A 15,612-nucleotide genomic window follows, 5' to 3' on the forward strand; every position below is an offset into this window, starting at 1 on the left:
CCCCCATCCTGGCTGTTCTTGGGACAAAGTGGCGGTCCAGGAGGTGGACAGGGCAGGCGAGTCTTGGCTACCCTCCACCCTCCTTCTATGCCCACTCATGGCTCCACTCCTACCCAGTGGGTCAACAGGCCCTGACCAGACACACTGGGCCTCTCCAATGACAGGTCCTGATGGATGCTTTCCTTCCCACACAGGTTCACCTGCCCTTTCGTGGAGAAATTCTCCATCGACATTGAAACATTTTATAAAACTGATGCTGGAGAAAACCCCGACGTGTTCAACCTCTCTCCTGTGGAAAAGAACCAGCTGACAATCGGTAACCAGGAAGGGCAGAGCCCCACAGGGCTGTACTCTGGATTTCCTACCCACAGGCCCCTCTTGTCCTGCCCCTTTTCCCCACACCTGGTAGACTCCAGACCTGGCCCTGTCCTGGGCAGGCAGGTCAGAGTTGGAGCACGCATGGGGCCCATGGGGGAGGCAGGACAGGCCTCCTCAGCCCATTCTCCTGACATATACACCAAGTCCAAGTGCTTTTTCTACCCAGAGTCCCCAGCGTCACTTCCCTCCATCCCATGTAGGGATCCCTACTCCGCAGAAGTACACGTGTGCTTGGGGATCCATCTCTAGCTGACAGCCATGCACAAGTGCCCCTGGCACACGATGAGGTCTATGACCTCCTGATGGTGGATGCCCTACCCACTGCTTCCAGATGACAGTGACATGCAGGGAATGGGCCCCATTTGTTAGATCTTCACTTTCTTTTTTTTTTTGAGGCGGAGTCTCGCTCTGTCTCCTGGACTGGAGTGCAGTGGCCGGATCTCAGCTCACTGCAAGCTCCGCCTCCCGGGTTTACGCCATTCTCCTGCCTCAGCCTCCCGAGTAGCTGGGACTACAGGCGCCCGCCACCTCGCCCGGCTAGTTTTTGTATTTTTAGTAGAGACGGGGTTTCACCGTGTTAGCCAGGATGGTCTCGATCTCCTGACCTCGTGATCCGCCCGTCTCGGCCTCCCAAAGTGCTGGGATTACAGGCTTGAGCCACCGCGCCCGGCCAGATCTTCACTTTCAAGAGAAGCCAGTGATAAGGATTTTCATGAGAAATCTCCCAATACTAAATGTTAGTGACCAATTAGAAATCTTTGTAAATAAATTTATGCCAGTCAAACAAAACACATATGCGGGGCAGTGCAGCTCAGCAGCCACCCTCCTGCAACCTCTGAGTGCAAGGCCCAAGTCACCGTGGAGGCATCTCAGCAGGACATGCCAGGTTGGGGGTGGGTGTCCATGCCCCAGGAGCTGCTCCAGGCCCAACCCCCTACCTCTGCTGGGATTTCCTGGGTCTGCGGAACAAAGCATCATAGCACGAGTGGCTTGTACAACACACAGTTATTCTCTTAGGGCTCTGGAGGCCAGAAGTCTGAGATCACAGCATGTGGGCTCTTCCCCCTGGGGGAGACTCTGTTCAGGCCCCTTCAGTGTCTGTGCTTGTGGGCAGTCCTTGGTGCTCCTTGACTTGTAGAAGCATCCCTCAATCTCTGCCTCGGTCGCCACATGGTCACTCCCCTCTGTGTCTGTCTGCCTCTGTGTCTCCTTTTCTTATAAGAACACCAGTCATACTGGATTAGGACCCACCTTAATGGCCTTACTTTTAACTTGATTACCTCTTTGAAAACCTTATCTCTAGATAAGATCACATTCTGAGGCACTGGGTTTAATACTTCAGCATAGGAATTGGGGTTGGGGGGGTACATAGCTCTTCCCATAGCAGGCAGCCCTGATACTGCCAGAGCTCTGCAGGCTCCCTCTGAGGCCAGCTGCCATGGGTCCTAAGTCTCTGTGACATTTCCTGTGCCAGCCCGCATGGTCAGGGCATGTGGTCTGCTCCAGGAAGAGCGCTCATCCTTCCTGGCATTCTGTGGTTCTCAGACTCACTCCTGACCCTTCTGGTTTGGTGGAGCTGATGTCAGTGTCTGCAGTCTGCAGCCTGGATACAGAGGGGCCCGTGCATTGGAGAAAATGAGGTAGCCAAGGGCCTGGCTAGAGCTGACCCAACCATAAAAAAGGCCTCTGTGAGCCACACACCCTTTCCTAGAGCTCTTTCTCACCCAGTGAGTGCTCCAGTCCTGTCCAACACACATGTGCCTCAGGAGTGAGCACACAGGAGGGCTCTGCCTCCGCCGTGGGAGGAGGCCATGGGAGGGCTCTGAGATGCCCCTGTGGAGGGGAAGCCTGTGATCATAAGTGGCCTGGCCTACGTCCTGCCCAGAGCCATCACCCTTCTTCTTGTCACCATCACCAGGTCCTGTCAGCCCCTAACCCTGTTTTCTGCACTCCTACCTCTGTGGCATCTGCCCCTGCTCTCAGGCCCAGCCCAGAGCAAGCTTGGCCAGACACCCCCTATAGGCTTCTTCAGACATCTCTTCTGGTCTCTGTCCAGGAAGGCTTTTCCAACAGGTCGGCCTGCCTGCGTCCCTCTCAGCCTCAGACCTATACCTGGGTCGACTTGGCCCTCAGGGCACTACCTGGGCTCCTAGCTTGGAGAGAAATGGCCAGCATGTCCAGGGCATTCCCATTGCTCTGTGACCACTGCCATCCTTCTCCCCATGCAGACACCCTGGTGGTTCCTTCCCCAGAACCCCCCACCTCTTGTTCAAGGGCCAGTGCTACTGGGACATTCTTGACCTCTCGATTCCACCCCTCTGGCTGAAACACCATCTTCGTGGGAAGCTTTTCCCAGCCTTCTCTTCTGTTCCTCACACCCCGTATTCATGGAAATTCATCTCCCCAGTGTTTCCTCATTGCCTTATTTATCTGCTTTGCCAAGAGGTGGTGCACTCAGAACATTTTTTGCTGTTTTGCTGAAATGACTTAAAAAGGCAACAAGGGACCAGGTGCATTGGCTTACACCTGTAATCTCAGCACTTTGGGAGGCTGAGGTGGGAGGAGTGCTTGAGCCTGGGCAACATAGCAGGACCCCTGTCTGAATGAATGAATGCACCAAGGAAACTGCAAGCCCCATTGTCAAGTATATTGAGGTCAGAGCTGCCCAGAACATGATCCTTACTCCTCAGAGTCCCTCTGGCAGGGCAAGGCGCAGAATCCTGGGAGGATTTGGGGGTGGAGGAACATGGAGAGGAGATGTGGGTGGAGGTTGAGGTCAGGGCTGAAGTGGCTACTCTAAGGGTTTTCCCACAGACTTCATCGACATTGTCAAAGACCCTGTGCCCCACAACGAGTATAAGACAGAAGAGGACCCCAAACTGTTCCAGTCAACCAAGACCCAGCGGGGGCCCCTGTCAGACAACTGGATCGAGGAGTACAAGAAGCAGGTCTTCCCCATCATGTGTGCATACAAGCTCTGCAAGGTGGAGTTCCGCTACTGGGGCATGCAGTCCAAGATCGAGAGGTTCATCCATGACACCGGTGAGCACACCCCGTTCCGGGTGGGCAGTGGCCAGGCTACCCAACCCCTCTGTCTCCTGTCACCTGCCTGTCTGCCTCCTGTCTCTGCATGTCTGCCTGGGAGTCTGCATTTCTGTTGTTCTGGGAAGGTGACACCAAAGCCCGTGTCCAGCTTCCCCACTGCCCCACAACCATGTGTTATCTTGGGCATCCATGAATACGTACGAGCACCTGCAGAGACAAGCAGTATGTGTTACTGGATGAAGAAGCCGTAGGCACTGCCCCCAGACATTCCTGACCTGGTTCGCATTTGATAAAGTGTAGCCCACGCTCCACAGGTCTGAGTAGCCCCTGGGGACAGCTTCCTTGCTGCTCACCTGGGCCTCTGGGCTCCCAGGCCTTTGTTTCCTCTACTCGAGGAGGCCCAGAACCCAGGGCCACAGCTCAGCCTCCCTCTTTGGGCTGGAAGCTCCCAGGAGCAGGGTGTCTCAGACTCCATAGGGGCCTTCACACCCACACCAGCCTAGCCAGAGTAGGTGCCCATGGAACAGGTAGACAGCAGATGGCCTGGGTGTCCTGGTGCAGTGAGTGCCATTTCCTCACCTAGAGCCCTCAGCCCCACTCTGCCGAGGTTATAACATGACGTCAGTCCAAGGGCTGGTTCCAGTCCCTGAGGCCCATGATTCAAAAGGCACCCCAGCCAGACACCTTGTGATGCCATGAGCAAGGGTGACTTAATTTAAGAATGAACAGAGCCACACTGTTGACAGTACACATCACGCTTGTGACACAGGCTCATGATGACCCATGAAGGTAGGCATTGTCACCCCACTTATGCAGGAGGAAGCAGGGACCCAACATGGGCTGAACGAGATCTGCCTCCCATCCCAGCCACCCTCGTCCTGAATTAACATCCTCCTGTTCTTAGCATCAGCAAGGGGGGTGTCTCACTAGACAGCCATGTTCAGTGTTGAGGCTGCGACCCCAAGGGAAGGTTGGGTGTGTACCCAAAAGGGTTGGGGTCTGAGGACACGGTCTTCCATTTGGAGAAACAGAGACATGGACAGGGCCTCGACAGGTGTGATGATGTCACCACCTCCATCCCCAGGGCAAAACCCTCAGACACATTGTCCACCATTCTTTTTCCAGAAGGGCTACCGCAGTGTCAGTCAGCAGCTGGGAGAGGTGACAGGAAGAGAAAGAAGCTATCCCATCCATTGAGAGGGATGCATTCCTGCAATCCATCTCTCTAACCCCTTAGGAGCTTAGATTGGCCCAAACCTGCCTCTCTCCATTACCCAGGGCTCAGAGACTGGGACCTGCAAACCTAGTGCTGAAGTCCCAAAATGGGAATGGTGGTTCTCACTTCCCAGGGAATATGAGGAGTGGAGGAGCATATGGGCAGGACTGGGAGGAGCTCACCGATCCTGGGCAAGGCGTCCCCTACCGCCCTTCTCGACCTCAGGAACCTGAATACATCAGTGCTGGTGACTTGAGGGTTCTCTCCTCAAGGCTTCTCTAGGTTCAGCCCTGCACAGGACACCCAGCAGACCTACTAAGGCTGCAGCTCCTGGCACTCCGGCTCTGTGGGTCCCATTGACCCTCCCCAGCCCTACGCAGCAGCTGAGATCCTGGCCAAGCTGCAGAGACTCCCCTGCTCCCTGAAAGTCAGTTCTCCCCTCAGAAAGCAGGAACTTGTGGCTGGTGGGAAGAAAGAAGACAACTTTAGAGTCCAGGCCTGATTCACACGTAGTGGTTCTGTGGTCTGTCAGCCTCACTGAGCTTTGTTTTTATCTTCTGTAAAATGGGTGAAATGACACCAATTCTATTGGACTGTTATGGGCTGAGACCGTGAGTTCAGAACCGAAGATGGGGTGTGGCACATAGGTAGGGCTTGATGACAACTGTGAGCACTAGTCCTATAATATCACGGGGATGATCTCATGAACTCACGTGAGCTGGGCTGAGCTTCTTGGGGACCTTGAGGAGGTGACTCCTGGGAGTTGGGACAGCTCTCAGCTGTCCTCATTACTGCCTGGCCCCAGATGTTGTGCATGTCCCAGCCCTTCCGTTCACCCCAGGAGGAGGCATTTCCCTATATAGGGTAAAGCAAGGGATGCGGCCCTTCCTGGCAGCCCTGTGAGGCCAGCAGACAGTCCCAGAAAAGGAAACCAAGGCTCTTCAGTGTGCCGCACCTGAGGCCCCCCTGGGACTTGGCAGGGGACACAGGACTCCATCCCACAGAGATGTCTTTAAGAATGGATGGGATTTAGAAAGGAAGACTCAGCAAAGCCAGAGGTGGGAATTGAGGAGGCAGGAAAAGAGGGTGCACAGGAGACCAGCCTGGGAGGCTGGTGTGGCCCAACTGCTCGCAAAGCCGCTCAGCATGCTCTAGGGGAGGCAGGGGTACATGCCCTGAGATTGCTTCTCCCGGGTTTGTCCCCTGGAGAAATCCCCATGCCTGTTCTGGAATGTTCAGAGCAGCAGGTTCGTGAAAGCAAAATGGAGAAACAATGCAAATTAGCCAAAAGCCCATTGGCAGGAAAAGGAATCAATGAAATGTGGCATTTCACACACACACGGATGCCACACGGTCCCAGCTTGATGAGCCAAAGCCCCCACGCGCGCATCCATGGACAAAACTCACCCAGAGAAGCAAGTGGCAGAAAAATACAGCGTGACACATAGCTGCGAAATTCAGCAACAGCCACACCAGCCTGATACAGTGTGCAGGAAAACACATCTGTGTGCTGAGACCAGAAGGCAAAGCACATGACAAGCAAAATTCGGGACCGACTGTCAGGGACCGGGAGAGTGGAGGGCTCCCTGTCGCTGGTGATGGTGTGTTCCTTCGCCGGGGCTGTGGATGTGGATGTCTCATTGCTTTTTAATGTTTTTTAAACAGCTTTATTGAGGCATAATTTTAGATACCATATGATTCACTCATTGTAAGATAACAGTTTGGTAAGTTTTAATATATTCACAGCTGGGCACAACTTCAGAGCATTCATCACCCCAGAAGGTCCTTTGTTCCCATTTCACGTCATCCCCATCCCACCCTGGCCCAAGGCAATCCCCAGTCTGCTTTTAATCTTTATAATTCTATTATTATTATTATTATTACTATTTTGAGACAGGGTCTTACTCTGTCACCCAGGCTGGAGTGCAGTGGCATGATCATGGCTCACTGCAGCCTTAAACTCCTGGGCTCAAGCCATCCCCCCACCTCTACCTCTCAAGTAGCTGGGACCACAGACGCACAACACCATGCCTGGCTATTTTTTTGTTGTTGTTGTTGTCTTTTTTGGTAGAGATGGGGGATCTCCCTGTGTTGCCCAGGCTGGTCTGAAACTCCTGGCCTCAAGTCATACTCTCACCTCAGCTCCCAAAGTGCTGGGATTACAGGTGTGAGCTACCATGCCTGGCCCTTTAATTGTTGTTTACACTTTAAAAGGTATATATTTTTTACGTTATTCTACATCTTAATTTATATGTATAATATATTCTTATATATGTCACGTACATAATATATTCTGCTAAAAGCATTTTTTAAAAAACAAAAGAAAAGGAGAACCAACCCAGTTTGAACTTGAACTGGATTTTCCATGGGAAATTCAACAGGAAAAATATACCAGACACTGAGACAGGAGACTCTCAGGAAGTCCTATTCTACCTCCCCTGTGGCAGGAAACTCCCAGAAAATTAACTGTGGCTTCTTATTTATTTATCTATTTAGAGATAGGGTCCCACTCTGTTATCCAGGCTGGAATGCAGTGGCACAGTCATAGCTTACTGCAGTCTTAAACTCCTGAGCTCAAGTGATCCTCCCACCTCGGCCTCTAGAGTAGCTGGGACTACAAGCACACACCAGCACGCCTGGCTAATTTAAATTTTTTTTTTTTTTATAGAGACAGGGTCTTGCTTCATTGCCCAGGCTGATCTTGAACTCTTGGGCTCAAGCTGTCCTCCCACCTCATCCTCTCAAAGTGTTGGGATTACAGGCATGAGCCACTGCACCCTTCCAACTATGGCTTCTGACCGGACACATTGCTTTGGGAGGCCCCTCCACTCTAATTATAGAACCACCATGAGCTTGTGAGAACATCTGTGAGCCAGTCCCCTTATTTTACAAATGGGGAAACTGAGGCACAGACAGGCAGTGACTTTAGTCTGACCTGCAACATGAGTGCAGCCTCCCAAAGCCCCTGCCTGGGCCCACACCTCCGTGCAGGCTCCTGCGCTGACCTGCTTCCCTCGTCTCTCTTCCTCTCCAATCCCTGTGGGGCACAGGACTACGGAGGGTGATGGTGCGGGCTCACCGGCAGGCCTGGTGCTGGCAGGACGAGTGGTATGGGCTGAGCATGGAGAACATCCGGGAGCTGGAGAAGGAGGCGCAGCTCATGCTTTCCCGTAAGATGGCCCAGTTCAATGAGGATGGTGAGGAGGCCACTGAGCTCATCAAGCATGAAGCCGCCTCGGACCAGGCCTCTGGGGAGCCCCCGGAGCCCAGCAGCAGCAACGGGGAGCCCCTGGTGGGGCGGGGCCTCAAGAAACAGTGGTCCACATCCTCCAAGTCGTCTCGGTCGTCCAAGCGGGGAGGTGAGCCCCTGCGCCACCTGCCATCCACACTCAAGGTCCCTCATTGCAAGGCAGCCCCACCTACTGCTGGATCACTGCACCTCCTCAGAGTCCTTTCCCATGGACATTGAGGCACCAAGCCCAGAGGGAGTCAGAGCCCTGGGCTAGTCCTCCCACACGGGGAAGCCTGGGCCCTGCCCCAGCAGGTTCCCCAACGCTTCCCCTCCATGCCCAGGGAAGACAGTGCTACCCAGAGGAGCCAGTGGAGGTGGCTGGGCTCCTGCAGTGCTGTGGAGGGGCCACCTCTCCTGATGGGGACCCTGGGAGACTTCAGACCCTGAGAGAAAGGATCAACCCAAGCATCCTGGGTGGAGCCAGCTTTTCCAGCAGGCAGGCCTGGCTCATTCATCTCCCGCCTGGGCCCTGCTGTGGCCGAATTTCAGGAGTTTGCTCTTGGTCAGACTCAGGTCAGAGGCCCAGGAGTGGACCCAGGCCTGTCTGACCCCATATCCTGGGATTATGTCTGTCATGCTTTTCCCCACACATGCTCCCCAGGACACGACTGCCTTGTGCCAGGCAGACAGGAGATGAGCCTCGGCCGCTCCTCACTCATTTACCCACTTCATTCTCTTTGGAACCTTCCTGGCTCCTGTGGCAGCCTCTGCAATGCCTGTCAGGCCTATGGGTTGCCCTCCCAGCCTCCTGCCAGCTTGGAGCAGCCTCTGGGCCCTTCCTCTCCAGTTGGCAGTCATTCTGAGGTTTTGCCTTCCAGCGAGTCCTTCCCGCCACAGCATCTCGGAGTGGAGGATGCAGAGTATCGCCAGGGACTCGGACGAGAGCTCAGACGATGAGTTCTTCGATGCGCATGGTAGGTAGGCAGCGCCCTGCAGTCCTTGGGGCCTTCCTGGGCAAGGTGTGGAGGGGTCTGAAAGGGCTTAGGGTGTGGGTGTGGACTGATACGGGTGTTGCCTGTTACTGTTCTATATCCGGTCCCTACTCCTGCACTGTCCCATGGTGTTTGGGGTGGTGCACAGAGGATGAGATGAAGTCATCTTGTTCCCTTGAGTCTGGGATCTCAGGCTTACCCTAACCTGATATCAGGATGTGCTGTGGGCCTGGCAGATGGGGAGTGCGCTCTTGAAACCCCAAATAAGGATACGCCATCAGACTACAGCTTTATTCTGTATGTGAATTTATTTCCATGGAAGCATAACTTCTTTTAATTTTCTAATTTTTTGTACTTACCTTATTTTTTCTTGATTAAATTAATACCACATCTAATGTAGGCACTTTAGGAAATGCAATAAGCAGAAAACATGTGAAGTGCCCATTTTCCCACTTGTCCCAAAATAAGCGCATGACCACACAGCAGATGCACCACCTGTGCCAGGAAGAGGCATGCATACAGCGCTTGCCTACTTCATGCCCCAGCCATTCCGCTCCAGGAAGCCGGAGGGGCCAGCAGGTGTAGGGGTTGGGGGCTTGGGTCCCTCTGCAAGCCAGTGGCTGAGCCAGCCCGAAGTTCACACAGCAAGTCAGAGGCTCAGAAAGGGACGGGGGCGAGCCCGTAGGCACTCAGCAGATACAGGCAGCACCAGATCTCATGTCACCACTGTGGCTTGGAGGGGCACAGGAGCCAAATAAGGTGGCATTTTGGTTAACTGGCCAGCAGCCGTCAAGGGAAGGAACCTGGGGAGTCAGTGTCCAGGCAGAAGAAAGGTGCCTGGTTTGGCCCTGGGACTGCAGGACCTAGAATGGTGGCTGGGGACTCCTGAGCTGGCCTCTGCACCAGGGGCCTTGCCCAGGATGGAGAAGGGGCCTCTTGGCATCTCACCCCTCCCAGGTGGCTCTCTGACGCTGATGAGAGGAAAATACATATTTAACGTAGAAAATGCTATAAAAGAGACAGCAAAGCAGGAAGTGCCAGGGCAGCAGTGTTCTGGGGAAATAGGCCCAGGAGCCCATCCAGAGCTGGAGGAGGGCCAGTGAGTGCCAGAGTCAGACAGTAGCCACGAGCCTGGTGGTCCTGGGCAGAAGTTCTCAGAGGAGCAGAAGCAGGAGTCTTGGAGGTGGTGTTCATAGCAGCACTTCTGAAGCTGTGCTTTTGTGGAGGGACAGGGAGAGACCTGTTAGAGGATATGAAATTGTATCTAGATGGGAGGAGTGAGTTCTAGTTCTGTGACACTGCAGGATGACTAGAGTTAACAGTAATGTATTAAGCCAGGCACGGTGGCTCATACCGTAATCCCAACACTTTGGGAGGCTGAGGCAGGTGGATCACTTGAGCACAGGAGTTGGAGACCAGCCTGGGCAGCATGGCGAAACCCTGTCAATACCAAACATAAAAAAAAATTTTTTAAACCACAGTAATATATAGTTTCAAATCGCTGGAATATAGAAATTGAACATTCCCAACACAAAGAAATGATAAATATTTGACATGATAGATGTGCTAATTACCCTAATCTGACCACCATACACTGGTGTATTGAAACATCACTGTGTACCCCATGCATATGTACAATTATGATTATTTGTCAATTTAACAAAACAGAAACTGGATACGGTGGCTCAAGCCTGTTATCCTGACACTTTGAGATCGCTTAAGCCCAGGAGTTCAAGACCAGCTAGGGTAACATAGAGAGACCTTGTCTCTACAAAAATAAAAATAAAAAAATTAGCCAAGTGTAGTGTGCATGCCTGTAGTTCCAACTACTCAGGAGGCTGAGATGGGAGGATCACTTGAGCCCAGGAGGTCGAGGCGACAGTAAGCTATGACTGTGCCACTACACTACAGCCTTGGCATCAAAGCAAGACCTCAAAAAATAAAATATATAAGAAATTTAAAAAATGGTGAAGATGGAATAAAGTAAATGTAGCATTTTTTATTTTTATTTATTTATTTATTTTTGAAATGGAGTCTTGCTCTGTTGCCTGGGCTGAAGTGCAGTGGTGTGATCTCGGCTCACTGCAATCTCTGACTCCCAGATTCAAGTGATTCTCATGCCTCAGCCCCCTGAGAAGCTGGGACTGCAGGCACATGCCACCATGCCTGGCTAATTTTTGTATCTTTAGTAGAGACAGGGTTTTACCATGTTGGCTAGGCTGGTCTTGAACTCTTGACCTCAGGTGATCAACCTGACTCGGCCTTCCAAAGTGTTGGGATTACAGATGTAAACCACCACCCCCAGCCTAAATGTCGCCTTTTTTTTTTTTTTTTTGAGACAAGGGTTTTGCTCTGTCACCCAGGCTGGAATGCAACGGCACAATCTCAGCTCACTGCAACCTCCGGCTCCCAGGTTCAAGTGATTCTCCTGCCTCAGCCTCCTGAGTAGCTGGGACTACAGGTGCACACCACCATGCCTGGCTAATTTTTGTATTTTCAGTAGACATGCGGTTTCACCATGTTGGTCAGGCTGATCTTGTACTCCTGACCTCAAGCAGTCCACCTGCCTCAGCCTCCTAGAGTCCTGGGATTACAGGCGTGAGCCACTGCGCCCGGCCAATATAGCATTTTTTTAAAAAAAACAGGAGGCCAGGCGCGGTGGCTCACGCCTGTAATCCCAGCACTTTGGGAGGCCGAGGCGGGTGGATCACAAGGTCAGGAGATCAAGACCATCCTGGCTAAGACGGTGAAACCCCGTCTCTGCTAAAAATACAAAAAATTAGCCAGGCGCATTGGCAGGCACCTGTAGTCCCAGCTACTCGGGAGGCTGAGACAGGAGAATGACGTGAACCTGGGAGGCGGAGCTTGCAGTGAGCCGAGATCACGCCACTGCACTCCAGCCTGGGTGATGAGCAAGACTCCATCTCAAAAATAAATAAATAAAATAAAAAAAACAGGAACGTCAACTGATGAGTGGATAAACAAAAGTGGTGTGTCCATGCAATGGACTATGGTTCAGCCATAAAAAGGAATGAAGCATCTGACACACACTACAACATAGAGGAACCCCAGAAACCCTATGCTGAGTGCAAGAAGCCAGACACAAGTGTATGGTTCCATTTATAGGAAATGTCTGTAATAGACAAATCTGTAGAGACAGAAAATTGATTGGGGGTGGCCAGGGGCTAAGGAAGGCAAGACTGAGGACTCACTGCTCCCGGATATGGGGCTTCCATTTAGGGAAGCAAGATGTTCTGGAATTGGATAGTGGTGATGGTTGCACGGCATTGTGAATATACTAAATGCCACTTTATAAATGGTGAATTTTTTTATGTGAATGTTACCACTATTTTTTTAATGGTCAGGAAGAAGCCCAAGGTGTGGGGCTGTGCGGCCGTCCTGTTGAGGAAGGGTCAGAGCAGAGCCAAACACAGGGGTATACAGGGGCATCCCCACCTTGGGAAGCCAGGCCTCCCCACTGTTCCCAGTCCCACCTGAGTTTCCCTCTCTCCTCTCCAGAGGACCTGTCTGACACAGAGGAAATGTTCCCCAAGGACATCACCAAGTGGAGTTCCAATGACCTCATGGACAAGATCGAGAGCCCAGAGCCGGAAGACACACAAGGTCAGCAGGTCTGGGGGTGCCACAGAGCCTGGGGAGGGCAGCTGCAGGGCTTCAGCCCCCTCCTTTCTGACCCAGCTCCTGCACAGTGCTGGGCATACATGGTGATTGGGGGCCCCCAAGCTCCCCTCGTCACAGTTGCAGCCTCCGTCCGGTCGGCCAGGCTGGGCTGCCCCTTAGCTCACAGCACGGCTTCTGTGTTATTGCAGATGGTCTGTACCGCCAGAGCGCCCCTGAGTTCAGGGTGGCCTCCAGTGTGGAGCAGCTGAACATCATAGAGGTGGGTGCCCGGGTGTCAGAGGGACAGGGGCACGGCCGCCAAGGGAGGGGCAGGGCATAGAGGAATAGTCTGAGGGCTACAGAGGTGGAACTCTGGGCCTGGCAGCCTCACCTCCACACCTGCCTGGGTACTGTCCGGGGAGAGGCCTGGGCCTCCTTTTTTGCTGCCCTGCTAGGAAGGCGCCTGCCGCCCTCTGTCTCTGAGGTCCCCAAGAACCAGGGACTACAGACAACCCCTGAGAAAACCTTATCCAAGCTCCACCCATGGGAAAGTAAAATAAGAAACTTGTAAATTCCAGATCAAAAATAAGATCTTCACCTTGTGCCCAGCCTGTCTGCTGTCCCTGAAGATAAAAAGACGAAAAGGGAGGAAGCGACAGTCGTCTAGGCAGAAGTGATGTGGCCGTGGCCGACAAGATGGCCCCACGGGAGGCAGGCGGAGCTCAGTGTGTCCAATAAAGCTGTCTTGGTAGAGCGCCTGTGTCCGCTTCGGGGGTTCTCTGTGGGAGTTCACGCCCCATCCTCCTCCACCTGCGGGCCGTCAGAGCTGTTTGCACTGGGACAGGAGCCAGGGCTGAGCTGGGCTGTCCCACCATCACCTGCGGCCACCGCACTGCTCTGGCCTCAAGCTGCCTAAGGTGGAGGCAGCACCACTTCTGTGGGGAACTCGGGCCCCCGGGGGGTCTGGGGGAGGAGGAAGGACATCCACACAGCCTCCCCCTCCTGTGGTTTTCTGCTTTGCAGCCTGACGCTAAGGTGGGCTTTCTAGAAGGGGTCATGGAATAAGGGGAGTTGATTCCAATTGCTGCTTAATGTCTAGATAAGCAAACGGAGCCCCCTCCCCACCTGCAGCACACACAGCTCTGACGCCCCCCCAGGGGAGGGGCAGAAGGGGCCTGGGGCTCTGGATCTGCCTTGGGTTGTGTGTTCAGAACCCAGCACTGATTCTGGGGCACCGCCATCCAAAGCCAAATCCATTTGCTTGCAAGAACCCCCAAACCGGAGCCCCTGCTCCTGGCCTTGTGGAGACACTAGTAGGGGGATGCCTCTATAGCTGCAGGGGGCTCAGCCCCCACTAGAGCCCAGGGCAGGGTGAGTCCCTGTCTCGGGCTGAGGCATGATGTCCCCTTGGAGAAAGCAGGCTGAGTGTAGTAGGGAGACTGTGTTCCAGGGGCCTCTGGGAGCCCCTGGGTCGTCTCCAGGACTGAGCCCAGTCAGATAGGCCTATGCAGGATTCTCTCAGCCCCCAGTGCCAAGCCCTGCCCGTCCCCTGGTGACTCAGTACCACTGGACATCACCTCCCTGTCCTGGAGACTGCATAAGACATTTCTTCCATAAACCCTTTGCCTCACTGGACTGCAAATAAAACACTTGTCAAAGCCCAATAGGGCTCATGTTGTCCCCTCCTGCCCTGTGTTCTGGGCAGTTGGTAGCCCCCTCTGCCCTGGGCTGAGTGTGTTTGTGTCCAGGCCAACCAGTGGTGGCTAGTCCCCATGTGAGGACAAGTGTCGGTCCTGCGCTGGCCCCTGGGAAGAAGAGGGAAGCCCCGTGGCTCCTCCTGGAGTGAGGGCAGCCCAGCCTTCCTCCTCCAGCTCAGCAGCACCCACCAGGCTTCCTGCTGCTCAGTGGCTCCTGGCCCAGCCCATCCATTCCCTTGCCCTTCCTGGTGGCCACTTTTTTTTTCTTTTTTTTTTTTTTTTTTGAGACAGGACTCACTCTGTCACCCAGTTTGCAGTGCAGTGGCACGATCTCGGCTCACTGCAACCTCTGCCTCCTGGGTACAAATGATTTTCCCGCCTCAGCCTTCCGAGTAGCTGGGATTACAGATGTGCACAACCATTCCTGGCTAATTTTTCTATTTTTGGTAGAAACGGGGTTTTGCTATGTTGGTCAGGCTGGTGTCAAACTCCTGGCCTCAAGTGATCTGCCTGCCTCGGCCTCCCAAAGTGCTGGGATTACAGGCTCAAGCCACTGCTCCCAGCCACCTGGTAGCCTCTTAAGTCCTGGGTCCAGCCCCTACCCTCCCCACCCACCCAACCTCTGTGTTGGCACCTGGGTCCTGGTGCTACTCCTACCCCAGTTCAGGGCCAGCTGTCCCCACCATAGGCTCTCTAGATGGCTTTGGCTCCTTGGTCTGTCTCCTCGGGTTCTTGGAGGCAGGACTCTCCCTTCAGCTCCCTTCCCTGCCCCCACACCCCAGACATCATATGGACACAGCAAGTACTTACCAGTGGCCCCTCTCGGGCCCTGGCCCTGCTGCTATCCTCTGGTCACATACCAGAAGCTTGGGGCAGGGGAGGGTGACCTCTGGGGACAGGGCCACAGCCTGGCCTGGCAGGAGAGTGCTGAGTTGTGGCAGAGGCTTCAGGTTCCAGTCCAGCCTAGCACTGACACGCCGTGCGATATGAGCCCAGTCCCCTAGCCTGGAGCAGTTTGTAGCCCTTACACAGGTGTGCAGGTCTAGGGTCTCACCTTGACCTCACAGGCAGGCCTGGCCTCCAGGAAGGTGGTGTCATTACCTCTCGAAATCTGATTGGCCTCCTCTCTAAGGTGCTGGGGCTCCATCCCCACCAGGACACCTCTCCTTTTGGAGACCCTGGTCTTAGAGAGAGGCCAGGAATGGCAGGGCCTTAGGGTGGGGGCCTGGGGAGGAGGCCCTGTGTAGCTTGGGGGAGAGCTCAGAGCTGCAGACAGAGGGGCTAGCACCCAGGCTGTGGATGCCCTGACCCCAACCATTCTCAGGTGACCTCTGTAACTTAGAGCTGGTGGTGGCCCTGTCTGCTCACGCCAAGACAGACACATACAGGGCAGGCAGCCCCCAAGGCCAAGACCAGGCTGAGCCTCTGCCT

The 15,612-nt window shown here is 54.0% G+C and overlaps 1 protein-coding gene across 19 annotated transcripts in view; it reads left to right on the forward strand.

The window, feature by feature from the left end:
- The window catches only part of PITPNM2 (phosphatidylinositol transfer protein membrane associated 2), a 171,966-nt gene that overhangs the window by 141,802 nt on the left and 14,552 nt on the right, over positions 1-15,612 (forward strand). For all 19 annotated transcript variants that reach the window (XR_004439512.1, XM_033220213.1, XM_033220217.1 and 16 more), the window contains 6 exons: positions 195-316; positions 3,193-3,420; positions 7,690-7,998; positions 8,750-8,845; positions 12,383-12,487; positions 12,694-12,764. Coding sequence is in view for 18 of the 19 variants with exons in the window: in XM_033220213.1 (XP_033076104.1) it covers positions 195-316; positions 3,193-3,420; positions 7,690-7,998; positions 8,750-8,845; positions 12,383-12,487; positions 12,694-12,764 (931 nt within the window). In the remaining variant the exon portion in view is untranslated. The remainder of the gene's footprint in view (positions 1-194; positions 317-3,192; positions 3,421-7,689; positions 7,999-8,749; positions 8,846-12,382; positions 12,488-12,693; positions 12,765-15,612) is intronic.

This window comes from Trachypithecus francoisi, unplaced genomic scaffold, assembly GCF_009764315.1.
Source record: "Trachypithecus francoisi isolate TF-2019V2 unplaced genomic scaffold, Tfra_2.0 Lachesis_group11, whole genome shotgun sequence".
NCBI lineage: Eukaryota > Metazoa > Chordata > Mammalia > Primates > Cercopithecidae > Trachypithecus > Trachypithecus francoisi.